The 19,884-nt window shown below is 36.5% G+C and overlaps 1 protein-coding gene across 1 annotated transcript in view; it reads right to left on the bottom strand.

The window, feature by feature from the left end:
- cpped1 (calcineurin-like phosphoesterase domain containing 1) overlaps window positions 1-19,884 on the bottom strand; it is a 28,629-nt gene that overhangs the window by 5,242 nt on the left and 3,503 nt on the right. Inside the window, 3 exon segments of the mRNA XM_058794370.1 lie at window positions 9,741-9,866; window positions 9,869-10,162; window positions 18,644-18,862. Coding sequence (XP_058650353.1) covers window positions 9,741-9,866; window positions 9,869-10,162; window positions 18,644-18,862 — 639 coding nt within the window.

Here is a 19,884-nt window from a genome sequence, read left to right as displayed (position 1 = left end):
TTTCTCATTCAGACAGCGCAAAGGTGCCAAAAACCACAGGGATGATGGCAAGACAGGAGATGGCACACCAAAATACATAGAAGAAGAAGGGAGAAAATGATCATGACAGAACACAACGTTGAGAGGTATAATTACAGACTGCTGCTTGCTGTCAGAGTTCATCTAAATTTCACAAGTTGTTCTTGTTCCACATGCACATGACAGCTATCTGCATGCTCTGTTGGACACTGCTAATGAAACCACACAAACAAACACAATTACAAATACCTTGACACTTGAAGACTTACACAATGCAGCTCATAAAGCATAAACCTTCCCAAAAATTAAAAACCAATTAAAACAACGGGAACAAAACATTATGATGAATTATAACTGCATTTAAATGACTTTAATCGGAAGATTATGCACATTTCAAGCATCTTTCACATATCATAACCTCTAATCCACTCGATGGAAACAAGCAACAGAAACATGACGGATAAAAAAAAAAAAAAAAGAGTGTCCAATTATCTGGAGAAGTCAGATGTGAAACTGAGGAGGGGGAAGAAAAATCAAAGCACTTCTTAAACAAGTCATTTACTCTAAGGACACTCTCTCTACTGCACTACCGGATAGAATAATTAGACATTCAATACTGTTAATGACTGCACACATCTACTGTAACTACACATCAGCCTGAAACCTGCTATAAAATAGGAGATACTTCCCACAAACACTGCACAAAACAGGCCTGAAACTATAAAAAAAAAAATAATAAAAAAAAGGATTTGTTTGTGTTATTTGCTATGAACAATCTGCAAAAGTAAGTGCTTCACATTTAGACAACGTGGCCTGCCAACCACAGGACGGCAAATTCAAAATATGAGGTTTTATTTTTTATTAATATTATGTTGGTTTTGCCATTTTTGTAAACTTGATAGCAATATTTGAGGCATGGATAAACAGTATAAAAACCTGACTTGTGTTGTTCTGTTATTTTCTAGAAATAAAAGTTCCTAGAAATTACATAGAATAATAAACTTTAAGGCCTGGGGCCTGTTTCATAAAACAAGTTTACCAAATAAGACTAACAAATAACTTTATTTTAGTTAGTCTGACTTATTGTCCGTTGATTTGGTTCAAAGAAAGTAACTGAAATACGCCTGGCTTGTTTGGTAAACTTGTTTTATGAAACAGCCCCCTGGTTTCACAGACAGGGCTTAGGTTAAGCCAGGATTAGGCCATAGTTTTATAAAAGAAAATAACAATACTGGTGTGCATCTTGAGACAAAATAAAAGCACTGACATCCTTTAAAAATCAGTCAGTGCATGTTTCTTTCAGTTTAAACTCAAGTCATGCATTTTAGTCTGGGACTAGACTTAGGCCCCGTTTACACTAGTGCGTTTTCGTTTTAAACGCCTATCGTTTACACTACTCCGGCGTTTTCGAGGATCGAAAATGGAGACTTTTGAAAACGCTGCAGACCTCATTTTAGTTTTGAAAACTCAGGGGTAGCGTTTCAGTGTAAACGGACCAAAACAGAGACTTTTAAAAACAATGGCGTGGCTGCTCACATTCGCTCTGCGTATCCTTGACGACCAGGTAAACAATAACATTATGCTCGTTGTTGTACCCATAGATATGTATGGGTAGATTCCCCATTCGACCGCTCCAAGCACACAGACGCGTCCACCATCTAAATAATAGGGATCTACCTATACAAATCTATGGTTGTACCTGTATGAATGGTCACGTGGCATGCGTTTTCAGTTGTGTAGTGTAAACAGAGATCGTTTCTCAAACGCAGCGGAAACACCAGTGTAAACGGGGATCGTTTTCATTCTAAAACGCCGTTTTAAAACGAAAACGCACTAGTGTAAAGGGGGCCTAAGCCTTGTCTGTGAAACCTGGGGTCAATAGACCAAATTTATAAAGTAAATAAACAAACAAACAAACGCATGAATAAATAAATCAATCAATGAAACTACTACAGAAAAAGGGTAAAAGGACAAAAGTAACAGGGTTAAAAATATAGCTTAAATTAAGCTGTCTAGCTAGTTTGTAAAAATTGAAAAGATGGAATGAGATTATTTAGTTGTTTTCCCATTATGTTGTAGGAATGCATTAATGAAGTAATTTAATATCAGTTCAACAGATTATGTCAAAATGATGACACTGTTATATGTTAATTGCTGGATAAAGTAAAAAATATCAAGACCCACTTCAAGGTAGGTTAAGATAGGTGTAACAGGCCAAAAACATCATGTTAAAGAGGGCTTTATCAAAAAAAAAAAAAAAAAAAATTATATATATATATAAAACCTGTTCTCTGTTCATGTAGTCGCATTAATATGTGTCTCTCTGTTTGGACATTGTTTTGCTTTGTATTCATAAAAGTTTCTGCATTTTTGCGACAGTGTCTCAGCACGCTTGCAGTTGCTTCTTTTCTCGGTTGTGATTTTTGGCTGTGAACATATCAGTGTGTCCATACTCCCACCAGTTCTGTAATCAGGCTGATTAATAAGCTGTGATCTCTTAACAACAAACAGTGCTGGGATGGATTTTGTTGTGGAGATTTGCTGTAAAGTCAGAAGTTTCTGTATGTTTATAAGAAGATATCCATGTAAAGATGATCAAAAAATGCCATTCCGCTGGGAATTCTGGGATCCTACACTAATGCCAACAGCAGTGCTATGAACAGAATATGGCAGCAACCTTCTGTACTGCTTTCACAGTAAATTCCTCCAGAATTTTGGCCACTGCTTGCAGCGACTTATTTCCATCTCATGAATTGCTTTTTATTTCACATCTTGTAGATACATTTGAGAAAATCCCATTTATCTACCCGTTAATTAATGGGCTCATTACTGCAAGAATAGTAGTATCTAGGGATCAACATGCCTTTTGGTCGAGAAAGGTGAAATTTGCTGAGAATGTAAGAGAATAGTACGTACTAAAAATAAACATTCACATAAAATAAGCCAGAGATCTAGTCCAATAAGGAAGTATGACGCCGTTCTGCGTTCAGTTCTCTGGAGACACACTAAACGCGCTTCTAGAGTCTCTATTCCCAGCCACAGAACTAACGGATCTGCCAGATTTGGATGATATGTAAATCCTAAGTCTCGTCTATTCAAACTACTCAGACTGCATTAACGGTTTAGTTTGAGGGTTGTGTGTGTGTTTCTGCCTGTTTGTGTGTGCTGACATTAGGCCACTGGGATACATTATTCACAAAATTCTGCCAGAAATAATTAGCAAGACAGAAGAAAGTACAAAATGATTTTGTGCAAGGAGAGCATTGCTTATGCTGGTCATATATGGCACCCATTTATCACTGTAGATCCTCTAAATGTGTAATTATGATTTAATCCAAATATGCATGAAAGGCAACTGGCATAGTGCTTGGCAATTTCAGTCAAGCTGATTCCTATACACAGCGCAGCTGTTTCTTATCTGAAAAAACATTTAAAAGGCATACATTAAATGACTGTCACTTGCAAAAAGTGCTTGAAGACGTTTGTGTTTTTTATTAAATTTTTTGCATGTTTGTCACACTTTAATGTTTCAGATCATCAAACTAATTTAAATATTAATCAAAGATAACACAAGTAAACACAACATGCAGTTTTTAAATGAAGTTTTTTATTATGAAGGGAAAATAAAATCCAAATCCACATGGCCCTGTGTGAAAAAGTGCTTGCCCTCTCCTATTAAATCATGAAAGAACTGTGATTAACCACATTATTTTAGAAAGCCGAGTTAAATTTCACTAGCCAAACCCAGGCCTGATTACTGCCAGACCTGTTGAATCAAGAAATCACTTAAATAGAACCTGTCTGACAAAGTGAAGCATGTTTAAAGAGCAACACATCATTCCGCGATCTTAAGAAATTCATAAACAGATGAGAAACAAAATAGTTTACATGTCTCAGTCTGGAAAGGGTTATAAAGCCATTTCTAAGGCTTTGGGACTCCAGCAAACCATGGTCAGAGCCATCTTCCACAAATGGAGAAAACTCGGAACAGTGGTGAACCTTCCCAGGAGTGACCGGCCTACCAAAATTACTCCAAGAGCACAAAGACGACTCATCCAGGAGGTCATAAAAGAACCCAGAACAACATCTAAAGAACTGCAGGCCTCACTTGCCTCAATTAAGGTCAGTGTTCATGATTCAACAATAAGAAAGAGACCGGGCAAAAACGGCATCCATGGGAGAGTTCCAAGGCAAAAGCCATTGCTGACCAAAAAGAACACAAAGGCTTGTCTCACATTTGCCAAAAAATATCTTGATTATCCCCAAGACTTTTGGGCAAATATTCTGTGGACTGATGCAACAAAAGTTGAACTTTTTGGAAGGTGTGTGTCCCGTTACATCTGGCGTAAAACCAACACAGCATTTCATAAAAAGAACATCATACCAACAGTCAAACATGGTGGTGGTAGTGTGATGGTCTGAGGCTGCTTTGCAGCTTCAGAACCTGGATGACTTGCCATAATTGATGGAACCATGAATTCTGCACTCTATCAGAAAATCCTGAAGGCTCAAGTGCTCTTGGGTTCTGCAGCAGGACAATGATTCCAAACACAGCAGCAAGTCCACCTCTGAATGACTCAAGAAAAACTAAATTAAGATTTTGGACTGGTGAAATTTAACTCAGCTTTCTAAAATAATGTGGTTAATCACAGTTCTTTCATGATTTAATAGGAGGGGAAAAGCACTTTTTCACACAGGGCCATGTGGGTTTGGATTTTATTTTCCCTTCATAATAAAAAACTCCATTTAAAAACTGCATGTTGTGTTTACTTGTGTTATCTTTGTTTAATATTTAAATTTGTTTGATGATCTGAAACATTAAAGTGTGACAAACATGCAAAAGAATAAAAAATCAGGAAGGGGGCCAACACTTTTTCACACCACTGTAGATTGATATTGGAGATTTAATTGTTCATTTCCTCAAGTTTTACATTTAGATTATTTTTGCTGTCATCTAATGCTTACGCAAACTTTAAAGACACTAATAATTTAACAAAACTGTTCAACTTTAGTAAATGTAAAAAATGAATATACAGTTTTCATACTGTACTGTACATTTATAATGTTGTGACAATTCACTGCTGCATTTAAAATGATTAATTTTAGTTTTTAAGTGTTAAAAATCAGTCTGCCAAAACAACAGTTTGTAGAATGTTCTGTATAATAGTATGGATAAGCACCGGCTCCTCAGAAGATCAACGCCTGCTTCTACATCACTGCCTGTTTAGCCCCGCCCACCGATTCACGCATGGAGTGTAAATAACGAGAGAGGGAAACGCAGGTCTATGCAGAAACCGAGAGATAAGGTTGGATCCAAAGACTGCGCATTGCCAAGATGTGGAAAAACACAGTCTTTGCATTGCCTTCGTTCTGATCCTAAAATTAGGAAATAGTGGATTTTTAAAGAAGTTCCAGACCACATATGTAAGAACTTGGTCCTTTGTTCACTTCATTTTATCGCAAATTCGTTTACAAACTAGGCACAATTCCACACAGGATTTTCAGGAAGATTGAAAATAAAAGATGATGCTGTGCCGATTGGATCTGACAGTAATGTCGCACCACACAAATGTGAGTAACAGTTTTAACCTCAGAGAACAGTACAAAATAAAAAACAAAGGTGGTATATGACCACATTAATCAGTACAAAGTTTGATGAAAAACAAAGTAAATTAAGTTTCTACAATCTGCAGTTTACCTTAAAGAATAGTTCACCCAAAAACAAAAAACTTTGCTGAACATTCACCCTCAGGCCTTCCAAGATGTAGAGGAGTTTGTTTCTTCTTTGGAACAGATTTGGAGAAATTTAGCATTACATCACTTGCTCACAATGGATCCTCTGCAGAGTCTGCAGTGAATGGGTGCAGTCAGAATGAGACGCCAGACCGCTGATAAAAACACCACAGTAATCCATTTGACTCCAGTCCATAATGTATTGTGGATCTGTGATCGCATGCAATGACTTTCTTATGCGCACTATTTTTTCCGATTTCACTTTCACTTAACTTTCGAACATGTTCCGCAAGGAGGGGAGAGGATGGAAAGGGATGCATCCCCAACCCACAACCTTTGATAGGCTATACTGCTTCAAGTCAGATGCTGATTGATCTGCTCAAATCGAACACAATTTTATGCGCGCTGCAGACAGTGTGCCTATGCTCCTCCAATTAGTTATCCATCAACGGTTTAAATAAATAAGTTTGTTAAGAAAACTGAGGGGGCACAAATGCCCCCCCCCAAAAAAAATTTGCTAAATTTCTTTTCCAATGAAAAACAAGTGAGTACATTTTCAGAAAATTTTTGGGTGAACAATTACTTTAAACCAAATTACCAATATGCCCCAAATGCAATCCAGGGCTTGTAGACTGACCCTGTTAAGTCCATTTTGCCAAATGATGCTAGTTATCTTTTAAAGCCCCCGAAACACTCCGTACAATGATGCAAGACCTTGAGATACACAAAAACACAGCCAAGCCTCTCCTAAAGGATATCTGATAACAATAGGCATTCCATCACACTGTAACCTCCACAGAACACACAATTCTTCAATGTCTGCCTAAAACAACACGCTTGCCAGCTTACCTACAATTCTCAGCAGATGACAAGCGTTCTGTTGATTAACCAAATCCCGCGTTCATTTCTACTGGCGTGTGCTGAATGAGAGCCTTAAGACAGCTGAAATAGCAGAGGAAACACTTGGCTTATCACTGCTAATTAACACACTACAAGATAGCACCACTGGCAGTGTCAGAAACGTTGAATGGCAATTTAAAATGAAATGGTTTTGCATTTATAACATAAGTTGCCTTTTAAGATAGCACAAGCTCTCCTTCTGCTTGTGTGTTTAGTTCTTATTATTTTTTTTAAATTTTATTTCTTATTTTTTAGTGCTGTTGTCAAGAGTACTATTGTAGATTTACCAATAAGATGCAATCTAGGGTATTTACAAAGCACACAAACATATAAATTTTGCTTAACAGTGGCTCTTCAGCACTAAAATTGCAGCCTTATAAAAGATGCCATTAGGATATAGACTTGAAAGTAAATCAGAAAAATGTCTTATGGGTTTATTAGTGCATATCAGTGAAAAAATGCATCCCAGTATTCAGGTGTTCAAAACACCCTATAACCATACCCACATATATCCGTGCTGATTTTGAGAGAAAATGTGTGTGTGTGTATTTGTGTATTTATACAGTGAGGAAAAACAAAACAGATATAAGTTCCACTCTCTTGTTGGTAGCTGTAAATGTAAGATTAGTCAAAAAATAATTCAAAATGAACATACAAGAGGCTGAGAATGGGATATATTGAGGAACAGCCTGATATCAATAAAATATGCTTATAATGTCTGATGATTGGATATCATTCTTAACATCGCAATGCAGATTATCTTGTTAAATTACGAAGAAACTTGACTAAAAACTTCAAATCAGAATCAATGCAAACACTTTAAGTGTATTACTACCGACACTACAATTCAACTGTGCTGCTTCACAGTCATTTTTATTATTAACACAAAGCTTATCAGAGAACCTGACGGACATTAGAGATGAACAATATTCTACTAATATATGTTAGTGCAGCAAAGGAATATAGGGCTATGAACAGCTAGTGATATCAGGAACTGTATATTATTATATGTATTCATTACAAATGCCACCCACTGTACAAACCTCAAAGCTAACAGACATCTGGAGTGATCAGCATGTTTTCCCCTAAGGCAGATGTCTCAAAAAAAAAAAAGATCATCTTCTCACAGCCTCGCTGCCTTTTAGAAAATGCGGTTTAAATCATACAAATATAATTTGCAGCAGGAGCCCCGGGAAAATGAGTTTGTGGGCAGTGGCTGTGTTTTCCTCTGACAGTGATCTCTGATCTCAAGAGGATTGGTTTATTTTTTCCAAGCAAATTCCTCATATTTGCATCCTTCATGTTTTGATCATTGAGAAATTAGAAAGTGGAAATGAAATAGTAAAAGTGGTGTTCGGAAGGTATCTGTGGAGTGTCTCTGGCGCCCGACTCATTTACATTACACTCTACTCAATTTCCATGAACACACAGAATATATATTAAACGAGAGTTGAAAGTTTGAATCTAATATTAAAGATGTCACTTTTCATGACTAGAGAGAGTGAATCTTTCTGTTTTGCCCATTTTAAAAAATTTCTTTCAGTATCAATGCACCATTATGCATCTCTGACCATACAAAGATCAATATATATTGTTTCTTTAGAACACTAACCTTTGGAACAAAGAAAGATCTGTATTTTGTATTTTTGGATTTACTTGTTACTTTTCCAACAGCAGCTCATTTAATGGTTTCTGGTGTCAGAACTACTATGTATAACTGAAAATAAACGGAGAGTGAATTAATCTGACAAGTTCAAATATGCATAACATTTGATAGCTGTAACAATAACATTGCAGTTTCTCTTTCCTTGTAGCCACATAATAACATCCTTGTTTAGGACTTTGAAATTTGAGCAACAACCAGATTCAATCTTTTCAGGCTGAAAATCTGAGTCGCCTGTTAATAGTGGAAATCTTTATTTAAGCAAAGGGCAGTCCCTTTGCTCTAAAAATGCTCATTAGATATCAACATGAGAATAGAGTATCGAGTAATGTATGCTGTGTATGTCCACCCAGCTGTTAAATAAAACAACATCCGCTCTGATTCGACCTGCTCAGAGTTCTATGATCAATAATTAACCTATACACAACATGCCTCTTATAGAGTCTACACTCATAATAGAATCTGGTGTATGAACAACCTGCATATTTCTTGTCTGTAAAGCTTTTAGTATGTATCCTGTAAAAGCACTCCAGGGCACTCACAGCATAATTAAAGAGCCATAGGCAAGACAAAGGCACTATTCCATCATGTGACCATAAATATGCCATTTACTGCAGCATTCTTGCATCAATAATTTCTGGGTCTTAGAAACCCTGATTATTATTTAGGGAAAAATCTCTCTAATTACCTGGTTAAATAAAGGTTAAATGATTGCATATTCAACACTTTAAAAATGAGTAATGAAAAGTGACTTAAACACATAATTCCAATCTTTTTGTTGACATTACAAATGATAAAACAGAAGCCTACAATAATCTCAGTTCAAAGTTTATATATATATATATATATACACTTTTTTTATTTTTTAAAGAATGAAAAGCAATTCTACTGAATCAAAACAAAGAAAACTTGTTTTGTTTAATATGAAAAGTTCACTCTTCACTGAAAAAAACAAAACTAACTGAATGAATTATTTTGTTTGTAGGCCTACTGTACATTGATCCATTATGTAGACTAGTTAACATATATGCTACTGATATGTTATCCTTTCTGTCTAATTCACAAACAAATCAATCAATTGGTGCTTTGCTTTTTTCTTTTAATTAATCAAACCGTTTGGCAAATCAGTCAGAAACAAACCATAAGTCATTGTTCTGAATCACTGACTGAGAACTAAAACTGTTTATTTATGCCTTGTGAAAGCAATGCAAAAAATGCAAATCAATATAATTTAAGTACTGCTGTTCTTAAGGGAACAAGAAGATACATGCATAAAATAAGTTTTCATAACATTTTTGATTACTATTTAGCACATTTTTGGGAAAAGGCTAAATGAGAGAGCACTCTTCGATACTTTACGCTATGAGGTATGAACACTTGCCACTTGTCTTGTTTGATGTGTAAGGCTCAAGTGCTTTCTTCTCACCTGCTTGTTTGAATCTCTGGATCAAGCGCTCTCTGATTCCCCTCTGCAGGTTGAAGTAGTCATCCTCTTCATCGGGTGTACGGAGGAAGAGCGGAATGTGCTGGAAGACAAGCACGTGGCGAGAGGGGTCTGGATGGCTCTCTGCAGCTGGCTCTCCAGCCAGACCTCATGGGCCTCCATTAACTCAGGGCAGCCTGATGAGTCGAAGAAGAACTGAGAGTTCAACACCAAACACAATACCCCACCCACCCAAAAACTGAAGTAATCATCGCCCCAGTCACGGCAGAACTGCTCCACGCTCTCCGGAGTGGGTGTGTTGCCAAGATCGTGGTTGCCGCTGACGAACACAAGAGGAATGTCGGGGTCAGTGCCTCTCAGTGCTTCTTTGAGGTCCTTAACCTGTTCTTCTCTGAACGGACATCCTGAAAATAAAAAGAGATTTTTCTTGGTTGAAAAGCCTCATTTCAAAAAGTCCAAAAACAGCATCTGCAACCCAATTTAATTCTGCAATGAGAACCATTTCCACAACAGGATATTTGGGGTTTGGTTTTAGGCAGAGCAAGCTGTATCTATTTATTTTTTTTAATTTTAATATTTGATTTTTAAATATTTGCACACATTATCTCAAACTATACATATACTCACACACAATATATTTAGATTTTTTTGTGGAATAATATGCACAGATGATTTGTGCATAACAGGAGCAGAAAAGACTATATACATAACAAAAAACTACAGTTAAATCCCCCGGAGAAATATGGAGCACAGCAGCAATGAACACAGCAGGAACAGTCGGTTTTCAGTGGAAAATAAGATGCAGCGCCAGACGAGCATGTGATAGTATATAAATACTATCTTCAATGGCTCCTTCCATCTTCAAAAGAATACTGAAGCAGGCAATATGTGGAGGATTCAGAATAAAGTTTCTGTTTCATACAGAACATAGGGAAGCATTGGGTCTAACCGCATTTCTCTAAAGTAAAGGCAGACTGTCAAGCGTTGAGTTTTGAAGCTCGTTAATAACAGCCTTAGGTTACCTCTAATATGACAAGCAGGGCATCTTGCTAATTGCCTGCTGTGAATTTGAAACTCAATGAGTAGCGGAGCTGAAATTAGAGTTGGCATTAGTGACTGTGGTGTTGTGAATGCTAGACAAAGAAAACTAAACCAACAGACCATGATTCTAGTCTACAGAGAGAATTAACCTTACTAAAAATTCGGATACATTTTTTGTAGATTATTATCAAGCAACCCTCTACAATTCGAGCAAATCACTCACATATACAAGCAAATTGCACGCCAGGAGGATAAAGAATGGCTGTCATTAGCCACTGGCTAGTAAATTGTTATATTTCATTGCCATTGATTGAGTTAGAGGCTAAGAATAGTCTTAGTAGTAAATATATTTTTACTGTATGTTGTGCCCTATGACTGTTTTCTCTCACACACATGCAAAGACAGAATGCAAGAGAATCTGAGATAACATAAAGAATTGGTATGCTAGATGTAAATGTTATTTTAAATGTTATAGATACAAATGGTAATTCCTGCACTGTAAAAAAAAAAAAAAAAAGCTTCAGCAGATTTTTGAGTTTTCTCAACTTGTCGTTTTAAGTTTATACAACAAGTTGAGCAAACTCAAAAATCTTCTGATTCCTTAAAATGTTAAGTTGGCTCAACTTTTTTTTTCTTACAGTGTGTCATTATGGCGATTGTTTGGAATAATGTATTATTTTAGCTGTTTACACAAAACAAAGAGGTAATTGTCACACAGAACTTTTCCATTAGACAAAGTGACAATGATTAATAATTTCTATAGCCACAGTAAAAAAAAAAAAGGCAACAATAACAAAAAAAATTGTCCATACAACTGGTTTAAAAATAGATTAATATAATTTAAAAAAATACAAAAATAATATATATATATATATATATATATGATAAATAATACTTATTAATAAATTATTTTTTTATTATGCTTTCAAATAAATGAATCAAATTTATATAAGCAACTTCTTTTTTGTTCTTTGAAAAAAAAGCAAGTGTTCTTGGTGTGAATAGGCCAATTACTGCTCTTACTTTGTGATCAATGCCATTTCCCAATTTGTGAATCTGAGCCTCACTTTGACTTTCTCTCCAAGTTATGTAACATTCAATTTCAACAGGTCCCCAATTTCTCCCAGCAGTGCCAAATCCCACAGAAACCTATTAAAATCTCTCCCAAAAGAGATCTCTATCAGCTAAACATACAGAGAAAAGAGGGCTCTTCCAGAGCTGATTTCCCTCTGGTCAGCCCACTGATGTGCAGCTGCTCCTCAGAGAACTTCACTTTTATCCGCTTTCAACAGCAATTAAAAGCCTAACGTATGTGGAAGAGGAAACAGAAGGATAAGAAAACCGCCGCCTCACCTTCTGAGATGTCCCCTACCACAGCACACACAAGGCAACAGGCAGCAGGCAAACGTTTTTATAGTCCCCATAAGGAAAGCATCAGGTTCAGTGCTCTCCAAATCTAATCACCTCCCTCGATGATCTCTCCTGCTGCCAGTCAGGAGAAGTCCTTGAACCGGAAAGCTCACAAGGATTCTGTGCCGATATCATGGAGCGGCCCTTCAATTACCGAGCCGAACTTTGCTTGTCCAACACGCTGCCGCTCACTGTTCATTATAGCAGGCAGAACGCAGGAGGTAGAACGGCTGAAATAAAATCAGATTTGGTCGCCAATGAGGCTTGAAGAGTCATAGCACGTGTTTAATGAAGGAAATATTGACTGACAGGGTTGTCCTAAACCCTGAGATTGCCAATACAATGGTCATAAAAAAGGATACTTCACCTAAGAATTACAATTCTTTCACTAACACCTCATGTCGTGATTTTTCTTCCACAAACCAAAAAAGAGATATTAGGCAGAATGTTTCAGCTGCTCATTTCTATTTAATGTAAGTACATGGTGACCAGTGCCATAAAGAAGAGAAAATTCATCAATTATTAATTGAGTGATTAATTAGTGTGATTTACTGTAAATATGCACATATTTAAACTCACAAACGGTTACAGGACATAATGTACATTGTAAATTTTGGGGTCAATAAGATTTTTTTTTTTTAGAATATAATACTTTTTTTGAGCAAGGATACATTAATCAAAAATGACAATTAAGTCATAATGATACAAAAAGTTTCCATAAAGATATTAAGTAACAACTGTTATCAACATTGAGCTCCAAATCAGCATTAGAATGATTTCTGAAGGATCATGTGACACTGAAGACTAGTAACAGAAGTAATGGCTGCTGAAAATTCAGTTTTGCCATCACATTATATTTTAGAATATACTAAAATACTTTTAAATAGCTATTTTAAATTGTATTATGATTTCACAATATTACTGCTTTTATTGTATTTTTTATTGTATTTTTGACAAAACCATAAAAACAAAACTCTTACCAACCTCTTTGAAACAGTACCATATGTGAATGCGAAAGGGTTTTCAGAATTGTGTAGATTTCTTTGCGAATGACATTTTTTATTTAACAAACATGTTGCTCACACAAAGCTAACATATGGTTTGAGAAGACTTTGTTTGTGCTACTTTTGTTTAACCTTTAATCATTTGGTCACCATCCACTTTCACTGTGTAAAGAACTCATTTTGCATTCCACAGAATAAAGTAGGTCATATGGCCTTTAATGACAAAGTAAATGATGACAGAATTTTCATTTTGGGGTGAAATGTCCCTTTAAAGATGGCAAATATCACATTGACATGTTCCACCATCGGGGAATATGGTGGAATGTCTCCACAAGCTCAGTCAAAAATATACAGCAAGCTTCCAGCCAGTCGAAACTGCAGAATTCAAGGATGACTGCTTCGGCTCCATGTGAGTCGAAAGAAAAAAAATCGATCACAAAGACACAGCAACGCCTCTATTCCCCGGAGAAGTTCAGGATGTCCCCCAAGATACAGATATTCTTTTACAGGTGCACTATTGATAGCCTCCTGTCAGCCAGTATTACTGTCTATTGTGTGAGCTGCACCACACCAGACCTGCACAAGGTGTGATGGTCTGAATGAATCACAGAGGGTATACTGCCCAGCCTGCAGGATAACCACACCAGGCAGAGCAAGACTAAGGCCAAAAAAATCATTACGGATCCCTGCCATCCAAACAACAGCTTCTTCTCACTGCTGCAGTCAGAAAAGCCTAGCAAAGCCTTGGGGTCAATACTGAGGGGTTCTTGGAGGAGCTCCTACACCCAAGCTATGCAGACACTTAATGAGGACTCTGCCAGGGGCCTGCAACACTAACAACACAGCAGAAAACTTTATAATGCACATATGATCTTTATCACACATACATATTGCTATTATGGTCGCTCAGATGAAGAATATCATACAATAATCATTTCTCCTTTGCACACCCACATCATTTTCACTTGCACTTTTGCATGTAGTGGAAGAATTTTAACACTTATTTGCTACCTTCTCATTTTTAACTATATTTTTTGTTTGTTTTTGACATGGCAACGAGTTTATTTAGCACCCAGCCATGTGTATAACTTTAAAAAGACACCAACCGTAGGTTATGCAATGTTTACAAGTGGTTATAAAACAGCACCTGCTGTTAACACCAGGGTAGGCAAGAACATCTTTTCGGCAGTGCATCAGCTGAATGAGTAATTATTTTAAGTATAACTTCAATAAACAATGAATAATAGGGTGATTTTTGTGCACATTTTAAGGGACAGGATAGAGTGGTAAGTTTAATAGTCATAATAATCATATTAATAATAGAAACATACAAATAGGAATATAGAATATAGTATTTTGTTTTTTAAAATGTAAAAATTATTTATATATTATTTAATATATTATTTGAATAAATGCAATGTATTGTAGCATCTAAGCATTTCACAAGTAAACATTGTGACTTAATTGTGACTTAATATCTCATTGTATGACATATAACTCGCAGTTGTGATTTTATATATTTTGTAATTGCGTCTTAAAATATGAGTTTTAATTTTCAAATTTTATTGGTAACCCTTTACTTTTTTGTTTGTTTTCTCTGAGGCAAAAACTGGCTTGCATACAGTATAAAATGTCATTAAATTTTAAAAAGAAAAATCTACTGTAAAAGTTTGTACATGTATCCGATTTGATATTTAACAATAAATAATCAATAATATGACAATTAGGAGATGTTAAGGTGAAAGGTAAGGTGCTAACTAAAAATAATAATAATAATAATAATAATATGAAAGCCACCTGTTTACAAAGAATAATAGTTGCGACTTTGTTTCTTGGAATTGTGACTATCCTATATATCCCACAATGTGTCATGTTTCTCACAAATTGCAATTTTAGACTAGTAACTGCATCTTAAAAAATGTGTATTTATTTCTTCTTTTTTTATCTCACAATAACATCACCTTATTTTATTTTATATATTTACTCTGAGGTGGAAACTGGCAATAAACTTTAAATGAAAATTCTCTATATTAAAATTCTTGACATTTAACAAAGCCATTTCTAGAGAAAACAAGTACTAAGAAAAGTGGACTTTTGAATCAAAAATGAAAAATTCATTCTTTGAGTCAACAATGAAAATTGCTATAGTAGTTTTGTCAAAACATGTGTTTGCAGCCTTGTCTAGATATAATCAACCATCACCCAACAGAGTGTCAAATCAGAGTCACACCCCTGCTTTTCTTTTATTTGTCTGCTGGGGTGTTGTTATTTTTCTGTGATTTTTATTGTGATTGAAGATCAAAGATGAGCAAAAGGCAAATAAAACTTTGAGAGAGCTGTACTCTTTCACTGACTTCTGCAATCAAACCCTAACGCTTAATGAAGAAGTGGTGAGGAGGAAGTGGCGTAGGTCTGGTGAAGCCTGTGCGGAGCAGAGAGGGAAAACGCACCGTATGACAGACATGGCGTGTAATGCATATGGCATCCTCTGCCTGCTCTTCTGGCCTGACACTAATGGGTGTTGATGCCAGGCCGTTTAAAGGTCTCCAAACCTCATAAAGTTCCATAGCTGTGCTTTTACAGGCAGCTTATCATAACCTGACCTGTAAATTACATCCAGCAGGGAAGCCACAAACCTGGGCTCATATTAAATCATTCAAATATGACACTTCAGAGTTCCCTCGGATCCTAAAAGGGGATAATCTGATAAGTCAGCCATTGGAAAACCAGTTACTGTCAACATTTGAGTGATTTAAATTCACTTGGTGAGAAACATTTATGACAGCTTTAAATGCACTGTCACTTTGATTCTAGCACTCATGTGCAAGACATTCAAGCGCAAGAAACATTGAGACCCGACACTTGAAACCTAATGTACAAACACTCTCGTCACCTTCACAGATGACTTCCAGTCAACACATTCATATGTGCAGAATAACTGCTGCCTGGCCTTCAGAGGTTATTTTTTTATTTCCCTGTGTGCTTTGAGCTGAGGCAATTAGATAAGTGCCGAGATTGCAGGTGGTCCACAGCTCCACAAGCTCCAATTCATAACAGCCACCTCAAAGATTAGAGATGACAGAAGAATAACGAGACACTCGAAGCAAATAAAATAAATGAACCTTAAGGTGTGCTTTTTCTCTAATAAATTCAATCCTTTTTGTTCTTCAAGTGAACCTGTATCTTATTTATAGCCTGAATCTAATCTTTTATATTGATCTAGTATCTACCTATATTCAAAAATGTTAGTAGTCAACAGCAATACCAGTTACATTGCACAATGTTTATTTCAAATAATTAATATGCAACTCAACACACTTCATATTATATTAATAATAATAATAATAATATCATAATCATATTAATAATAAAAACATATATAAATAGTAATATAAAATATAGTATTTCGTTTTTCAAATGTTAAAAGTATTAAATTAAATATTATTTAAATAAATGCAATGTATTGTAACATCCAAACATTTCACAAGTAAAAATTAAACAAGTGTATCAAACAATTATTAGATGAATAATTACTTGAAATATAGAAACAAATTTTAAGCAACAACAAATAAAAACAAAGGTAGAAATTAAATAAACAGTATTTTTTTCAAGATAGCGACTGCAAATAGCGTATGCTATTCTGTGTCAGCTACACCACAAGGATACGTTTTCTATGCTTTGATTTGAACGAAAACAGCGTATCGGTGTGGTGTGGCTGACACAGAACAGCGTGCACACAAAAAAAGTTGACCCAACTTAAAATTTTAAGGCAACCAGCTTCAGCAGATTTTTGAGTTTTCTCAACTTGTCGTTTTAAGTTTATACAGCAAAAATTTGAGAATCTCCCACAAAAATAAGTTGAGCAAACTCAAAAATCTGCTGAAGCTGGTAAAAAAAATTTTTTTTTAAGTTCAACTTTTTTTTTGTTTACAGTGCAGTTTGCGTCCAGCGGATATTCTCCAAAATGGCACTACGCTGACGCAGAGGAGACAAATTGTTGAATAAAGTCGTTATTTTTATTTTCTTTGCGTACAAAAAGTATTCAAAAAGTCGCTTCATAACAGTCAGATTGAACCACTGATGGCAGATGGGCTATTTTGGCGATGTTTTTCATACTTTCCTGGGCCTTGACAGTGTCATTTACTTGGCAGTCAATGGGACAGTCACAAGCATCCTGGTTTTCATCCAAAATATCTTAAATTGTGTTCCGAAGACGAACGAAGCTTTTACAGGTTTGGAAGTGATTAATGACAAAATTTTCATTTTGGGGTGGAGTAACCCTTTAAACCCCAACAGACTGTGTTTACTATTAATACTTTGCCAAGACTCTGTAAAATAAAGGTTCTTTAATGGCATCGAGAGTTCCATGAAGAACCTTTAAAGGGATAGTTCACCCAAAAATGAAAATTTGATGTTTATCTGCTTACCCCCAGGGCATCCAAGATGTAGGTGACTTCGTTTCTTCAGTAGAACACAAACGAAGATTTTTAACTCAAACCGTTGCAGTCTGTCAGTCCTATAATGCAAGTCAATGGGCACACAATCTTTGAGAATAAAAAAAACATGCACAGACAAATCCAAATTAAACCCTGCGGCTCGTGACGATACATTGATGTCCTAAGACACGAAACGATCGGTTTGTGCGAGAAACTGAACGGTATTTTGTCCAACTGCCCTGAGTGTGTGCACGGCATTCGGTGCGTGACGTCTGTATGTGCTCTGGCGTAGTTTACGCAAGTGCCGGAAGCGATCTGTCGCGCGTATACGTCACTCATTGTTTACACAGTGCGCAGAGATTGTGGGTATGACGGCTAATCAAAATGGTAATTACTTGGGCTTATCCTGATTGTTCAAACCGACTTAAACCTAAAAGATTACGTTTGCTCGCGCGAACTCATCCGGGAGTGTTGACTTTTCAAATTGCGTAAACTACGCCAGAGCACATACAGACGTCACACACCGGATGCCGTGCACGCGCTCAGGGCAGTTGGACATAGTGGTGTATTAGAGGTAAAAAATGATAAAAATACTGTTCAGTTTCTCGCACAAACCGATCGTTTCGTGTCTTAGGACATCGATGTATCGTCACGAGCCGCAGGGTTTAATTTGGATTTGTCTGTGCATGTTTTTTTTATTCTCAAAGATTGTGTGCCCATTGACTTGCATTATAGGACCGACAGACTGCAAAGGTTTGAGTTAAAAATCTTCGTTTGTGTTCTACTGAAGAAACAAAGTCACCTACAACTTGGATGCCCTGGGGGTAAGCAGATAAACATCAAATTTACATTTTTGGGTGAACTATCCCTTTAACGTCCATGGAACCTTTCCATTGCACAAAAAAATAAAAAAATAAATGGTTCTTCAGATTATTCAAAGAGAAATATATCCTTTAGCATTCCATCGGCACCATTACAGGAACAGATGTCTTACCAGGCATAGCATGGACTAGGTCTCCACACAGGACCAGGAAGCGAGGTCTAAGCTGTAGTTTGTTGATTGCCTGGACTGCTTGTCTTGTTAGCTGGACCTCCTCAGTCCACTCATCCCCTCCTGAATCACAGTCACCAATCCTCCACGCCTTCATCAGGCCAAGCTGGGGGTCTGCAGCCTGGATGAAGTAAAAGGGCCCGTTCCACTCCTTCTGTTCATCTGGGAAGGACAGGAGAAAATAACCTGAGGCTGACAAACCATCTACTGTAAAAATCTAAATTATTAATGCTGTGTTTGTGGAAAATGCATACAATGTTTTGCATATTTAAACATAACATAAGACGCTAACAATCAAACTGTTTAAAGTATTTATATAAATCTTTATCTCAAGTGAGAGAGTCAGTTAAGGGCACAGCTCAAACACCTGGAACGTGTGGAAACGTTCGTCTAGCTTGTCGTATAGAAACTTCAGCTGTATATAACACCTTCACAGCAGTTCTTGTGTTACAAGGAAACAAAAACGGCAGGAAAAAAGTCGAATTTCACACCTCAGGGTTTACAGCACAAATACAGCTCAGAATCAGTTTTTACCCATGATTCTTTGAGAAACTTCCAGCATTAAAACTTGGTCAAAATATAAATGAAGAAGATACCCCTGCTGGGAACATCATACAAGTCTTGTCTTTGCTTTCCACTATACTCACTTACACCGAGTGTGTGAAGAGGATTTTGACAGAGCAGCAAGCCTCAAGAGCTAGAAGAAAAATAGAGAATTTCTATCTGATCCTGACAGTGCATCCTAGTAGGGAAAAGAATTTTATGATTCTGATTTATCCTTAGCTACACATTGTCATATGAACAGCTAGTCAGTAACCACAAAGATTTATGTCTCACAATTAATTGTAAATTGTATGGTTCACTAAAAAGAACTGGCCCGTAAGAGTTGATCGTTGTGGAGTTGGGCTATGCCAGTTGGGCAGTACGTTTTTGATTACTAAAAAGAACCGGCAAAAAAAGTCATTTATTGGCTGTTGGACTACACTGCTTGTCCTATAGATTTCTGATTCACTAAAAAGCACTGGCTCATAGGAGTCATATGTTGGGGAATTAGACTACTTCGGTTGCACGGTATGTTTTTGATTCACTAAAAGAACTGTCTCTTAAGACTCATTTGCTGGGGAGTCAGACTACACTACACTGGTTGTGCAGTATATGTTTAGATTCACTAAAAAGAAGCAGGG

This window comes from Onychostoma macrolepis, chromosome 12 (genome assembly GCF_012432095.1).
Source record: "Onychostoma macrolepis isolate SWU-2019 chromosome 12, ASM1243209v1, whole genome shotgun sequence".
Lineage (NCBI taxonomy): Eukaryota > Metazoa > Chordata > Actinopteri > Cypriniformes > Cyprinidae > Onychostoma > Onychostoma macrolepis.
Note: the sequence above shows the minus strand (reverse complement) of the source record. Positions and strands in the feature narration are given on the sequence as shown.